The sequence below is a fragment of the Lactuca saligna genome, chromosome 5 (genome assembly GCF_052625555.1).
Source record: "Lactuca saligna cultivar CGN05327 chromosome 5, ASM5262555v1, whole genome shotgun sequence".
NCBI lineage: Eukaryota > Viridiplantae > Streptophyta > Magnoliopsida > Asterales > Asteraceae > Lactuca > Lactuca saligna.
Genome location: NC_136421.1, coordinates 316,327,151 through 316,333,087, shown reverse-complemented (window position 1 = coordinate 316,333,087; position 5,937 = coordinate 316,327,151). Strand labels below are relative to the sequence as shown.

Sequence of the window (5,937 nt, the reverse complement as noted above, 5' to 3'; positions counted from 1 at the left end):
TTCTGTTGAAATGTGAGGCAATTGATTTTGAGATAGAGGATGAATAAAGGGATTTAAATTCGAGCTTTTTGCGATGGTTTTCTTGACTGCTAAAAGGAGGAATGTAACACTCTAAATCATGTATTAATCTTTAGACCCTTGAAATGGAAAAGATGGCATAAAAGGTCCCTTAGTACGCGGGGCGTACTCCTACGCTTAGCGTACTAAGGATGCATGAATGCAGAGGGTGGCCGCATACGCTGGGTGTACGTATAGGTACGCGGGGCATATGCGATAGAGGGACAAAACCCTATCTCAGAGTTGACACCTATTTAAACACCCTTGAGCCTCTTAGACTAAACCCCAATTAGCCTCCATAGCCTTATTTCACCCTTCTACTCCAGAGTGTTTTTGAGCTTAAGGAGTGTATTTGTGGCCATTTTAGAGTTCATTCAAGTAGAAGGAATTGCTAAGCAAGCTTGGAGTGGCATTAGGCTTCAAGAACTTGCATATAGTTCACCTTGAAGAGTCTCTAGAGGTATAAAGTCTTGATCTTTCTATCTTACTCACTAGATCTAGCTAGGGTTTCTATATTGTCCCTTTAGTTGGTTTTAGACCTTCCCTTAAGAGTTGAGCAACTCCAGATATTGAAATGGTTAGATCTGAGCTTTGTAAGCATGCTAGATGCATAAAGGTGCTAGCTTGAAGAGTATCTAGACTCCATGCATGAGTTTGACGCTTTATATGAAGTCCCAATGTGAAGAATGAAGATTTTAAGTTCTATATAGCATGCAAGGGAATAAAGTTGCCAGCTTTATGCCCTAGGACGTCTTAATGAGCTCATATCTGATATTGGATGTTAGAACATCGAGTATTAAGCACTTAATGGAAGAAGGTGCTTAATCAGTTTGTACGTTGGGCGTAACTTAGAGCACGCAACGCGTACGACTCAGGGACTTAATACGCTGTGCGTACCAGGGTGGTACGCAAGGCATACACACCTCAGATGGGCTCGGGCTTGTTTTGGGCTTGTAATCCCTTTGGGCCTGATCACGTTTTGAGTTAGTGGGCCAGTTTATCTGGTTTGGGCCATGGTTACTATGGTTAGGCTTTATTGGGCCATGAGGCCCATTAATGATTTTGGATATGGCCTTTGGGCCCAATAACAAAGGAAGACTTTTTGGGCCATTGTGAAAGGACTTCAGGTTTGGGTTCTTCAATTGGATTATGTTCAGCCTTAACCTGGGATAATGGTATTATTGTTCATCACAAATGTTCACAGATTGTTAGGAGAGCAACTTTTGGATTCAGCACATAAAGGTGAGCCTCCTCACCATACCAATGGGTCGAAGACACCAAGGCTGACCCATATTATTTGTTATGTGGAATGCTAGTTGATTGTGTGTTATGTGATATGATAGTTATCTTTATGATACTAGTATGGAAGACCCTGGGGGGTTCCCGTGGCAGTAGACTAAGACCATGCGGGGGTTCCCATGACATTCGTGGTAAGACCTTGGAGGGTTTCCATGGCATCCTGGTATGTCGTACATTTAGTTTATATGATATTTTATGTGTTAGGGAAGACTATGTGGAGGTTCCCATTGCAGACGATTAAGACCATGTGGGGGTTCCTATAACACTAGGTTAAGACCACGTGGGGGTTCCAGTGACACCCAGAGTAAGACCTTGGAGGGTTTCCACGACATCCTTATAGGTTGATATGCATGGCTTATGTGGTTTACGTAGCTTTTATAGCTCGTATGGATTATGTGGATTGTGTGGGGTATGCTTTGGGAAACTCACTAAGCATTAGCTTACAATTTGTTGGTTTGTTTCAGGTACTTCCGAGCTTAAGGGCAATGACAATGCTTGATGACACATCATGCACTCTCTCAGGCATTTTTATGGGACACTCTGATATTTATAATAAAATTGTTGATGATATGAATTTGAAAACAATTGTTCTTGAGATTTTGTGGCTTATTGGAAATGTTTTGAGTATTTAAAAATGAAAATTTTCTTTTGAAAATTTGGATTGTTACAAGGAAGTATGTTTTTATGGATGTGTTTGAATTTTCATTGTATTGGCTAATATTTAAAGTTTAAACCTTTTACTAGAGGGTAAATTGCATATTTTATTAATAAAGTGTCAAAATTGTAAAATAATGAAAATTTAGTGTAAAAATCGCAAAAAATGAAAACATAGTGGCTTTTACATCACTTTTTTCAATTTTGACGTGTCATCACATAACTAAATAATATTATGTAAGCATGTCACACAATCATCCCATGCCACGTCAGCAATAACAACCAAGTAACCTGAAACCGATCAACTACAATAAATTGAAAACATAATGAAAAAAAAACATGATAATCGGAAAAAAATAACAAGTTAGTGACTTTTCTGCAGTTTAACTTATAATAAATCCATTTAGTTTTTCAATTTTCACCCTACAAGTTATTGTTTCAATGTTTTCATACCACATGAGGATCTTTTGCAAACTTTCATACCATATGGTACCTTTTGTAGTCTTTAATACTGTGGGAAGTTCTGTGCAATTATTCATACTTTAGAGGACCCAAATCGCCTACTTCACCAATCTACATATATACACACAAGAAGCATCCCGCGTTCGACTGCATCGCATCACAGCATATTCCCCCTTTTCTGCTTATTTCTATTTAGGGCTCAGATTCCGCTAATCTTCTCTATCTTCAACAAGATATCAGCTTCTGCTATCCATCAAAACGTTCAACCATGGCAACCCCAGATGTTTTTTTGCAGGGAGAACACGATATTTTCTCATCGGCTTCTCGATTTGATCATACGAAAGGTACCAATATTTGCCCTAACTTTATCGTTTTTTTTTTTCGTTTGAATATAAGTTAATTATCTGTATTCTGGTTTGAATGGGACAATTTTTTGGCTGGGAAATTTTTGGATCTTTGCAGGCGATGCGAAATCTCGAGGATTTGCGCTTGAGAAAAAAATCGAATATCTTGAGAGCTTGAACGACAGAGTATTAAAACTTACCCTTACAATCTTTAACTTTCCGGAGCCGATTCTTAATTTTTGTTGATTTCAAAAGAAAATACCATGCATATGTAATACTTTAAATTGAATTATTGACGGACAAAATTGACAACTTTTTGGTTATATGTTTAGTGCCATGACTATGATCTTGCTGACTGTTTATTGAATCTTTCAATTTACTAAAGCTTCTTGTTTACCCTTTTTGTGGGAAGCTCTATGCTAAAGATTTGGTCTTGTTTGTCAACTGAATAATCTGAACATGATATGGAAGTTGGATCATTTTGATAATAACTTAATTTTCAGCCATTTCGTGTGGTTTCTCCATCATTGTTTTTGAAATCATGTAGTTAAAAGTTAAATCTTCCATTTTGTCCAGGTCAGCAACAGACGTGCACGAAGATGGATAAATGATCGTATCTTGTTGGAGCTTGTACCTCGTTTGACTGGAGATGAAATTAGAGGCCTGTTTGCTCCACCACCTTGGGGTAAATCCATATATACATCTAAATATCTTTTTGAATTTTGAGTCATAGCAGCTTCTGTATAAATGCTTTAGTTTAGACCTTATTAGATAGATTATGAGTTGCTATTTCATTTTACAGGTGACGAGGCACAACCTTCACCCTTTTGCTTCACAAACGTGGGGGAGTGGGACAAATTTAGGAACATCGACATGGATAAGGAGGTAACCCTGTGTCTTAATGCTTGTAACAATGCTTCAACTTTGAAAGCTTTTGGTTGTTTCTGGTAGGCTGGTGCAATTGAGGCGCTTAAAGGTTCTTCTTCATCAAAGAAGAAAAGCCGTGTGGATGCTGATAAGATCGCTGCTTTGACTGCATGGCACAGGGTCGACTGCAAAACTAGAGACGCGTTCCGCCGAAGCTTCCTTCCTGAACTTGTTAATGGTTATGAGGTATTTTACACCTTCACTTTGGTTATATCATATAATATATGTGATTGAATTGTCTAAAATACCCTTCAATTGTTGACAAAGTGACGATGACAGGCAAATATGTAATATATTTGTTTGTGTTCAGGAGAGCATTCGGGGCTTTGTCTCGGAGGCAGGTAATGAGGAGGTTCTGGTGATATATGTCCAAGACCCTTTCCATAGGTTGCTACTTCATGGTGTTTGTGAGGTAACATTTAAATCTACTTCAGACTTTGCTAAAATCATATAACTGATTTCATGTCTTTGAGCCAACCAAAAATGACGATAATGGAATGTAATGATCCATTCCATTACCTTCACATTGTCGATTCCATTCCATCACATCAAACAGACTTGAATCTTGTTGGTTGTTGACAGTTCTATAACTTGGTCTCAACAACCGAGATGGAAACAAAAGGGGCAAAGGTTGTGAAGATGACAAAAATCAAGAAGAAGAAAGCGGGTAACAACGACCTCCCAACCATCACGCTTTGCCAGTTTATGAAAATGGCAAAAGGCGGGTTCTGGTAAGCGGATCCGGATCCTGATCCGACCCATGTAAATAGATAAGTTTGAACCAGTTAAAATATGTCTGGATGTAAAAACTTATTCTGTTCTGTTTTACTCTAGCTGATAGATATAGATAATATGGGGAAGTGCCAAATTTTTTTGGCTGATACTATATGTTCCCCCTTTTCTGCTGAAAATTGGGTGGGACTTCTTTTTTAATCAATTTGTGTATGTGTGTTATTTCCTTTTTATTGCAACTTATGTAACCATTTGTTCCATTTGTTATAATTAAAGAACTATTTATTTGTTTGTTCTATTATTTATTTATTATAATGATGCATTTTATTATTTTATTTACTCTGTTGTATGATCTTTTTTTGGAAAGTCAACTCTCATGTGCCAAGCGTGGAAAAACATACTGTATACGCATATCATGTCATGTTCAAAAGGATTTGAATTACTTGTTACACAAGAAAAATCAAATTGTGGAAAAAGATATAACGCAAATCACATTGTATAAAAGGAATCAAATCACATGTATAAAAGGAATTTGTAATAGAGTTTTCAAAATGTTTAAAAAATACCATTGCTTTTTAGTACAAAAAATTACCATTGATCAGAAAATATCATTAAAGTTTTCAAAATGTTCAAAAAATACTATTGTTGTTTTTTCAGAGCATGTTTTGTTACCGTCGTTGTTTATAGGTTATATAGAACACGATCATCAAAGATCATTCATCTTCATACCAATTCACACCAAGTGTGCACTCTCTTTTATTCCCACATTCGATCAGTTTGTATCTACATAGAATAATAGAAAAACACATAACTAAGAATCCATCAATTAGGATGTAAGTTAGCGCTTCAACACATATGTTTTTCTCTTTACTTTGACTATGAATCGTCATCAAATCAACCACATAAAGCTGAGTGTTCCTGATTATTTATCTCTCACTGGTCCCGAAGAATTAAACGCAACTCCTACTCTCTATATCCACATTTAGAAATACTCATGACATAATGTCACACTCGTTTCTTGTTTATGTCTCTTGTGCCATAACACTAATGAACGACTAACCTTGATGTATAATATTTATATCTGTATAATGTATAGATGTTACCATAAGAACGATTGAGTGAGGGAATAAAAAAGATTGCACAATTGTTGTGAATTTATATGATGTTGCATGATCTCTGATGATCGTGTTCTACATAATCCGACAATAATGAAGTCAACAAAAAATACGGTATTTTTTTTAACATTTTGGTCTTTTAAGTAATTTTTCATTTACCTGAAATAACCAGTTACCACAAGGTTTTATTTGAATATATGTATATTTCGTTGATATTCTGTATACAAATAATATACTTTAATGATATTTTCGTGGGAAAATACCGGCAATAGTAAAAAAAATGGGGGGTATTTTTAAAATTTAGACATGAAAATGGACATTTCCGGGTATAGACATGCATTCCGCGG

The 5,937-nt window shown here is 36.3% G+C and overlaps 1 protein-coding gene across 1 annotated transcript; it reads left to right on the top strand.

The window, feature by feature from the left end:
- Nucleotides 1-2,608: 2,608 nt before the first annotated feature.
- On the top strand, nt 2,609-4,773 carry LOC145048689 (R3H domain protein). Its single transcript, XM_078997277.1, has 7 exons — nt 2,609-2,816; nt 2,935-3,002; nt 3,393-3,501; nt 3,619-3,701; nt 3,768-3,929; nt 4,054-4,155; nt 4,326-4,773. Exons 1-7 carry the CDS (start codon nt 2,741-2,743, stop codon nt 4,476-4,478), a joined length of 753 nt encoding a protein of 250 aa, XP_078853403.1. The 5' UTR covers nt 2,609-2,740; the 3' UTR covers nt 4,479-4,773.
- The last annotated feature ends 1,164 nt before the right edge of the window (nt 4,774-5,937 follow it).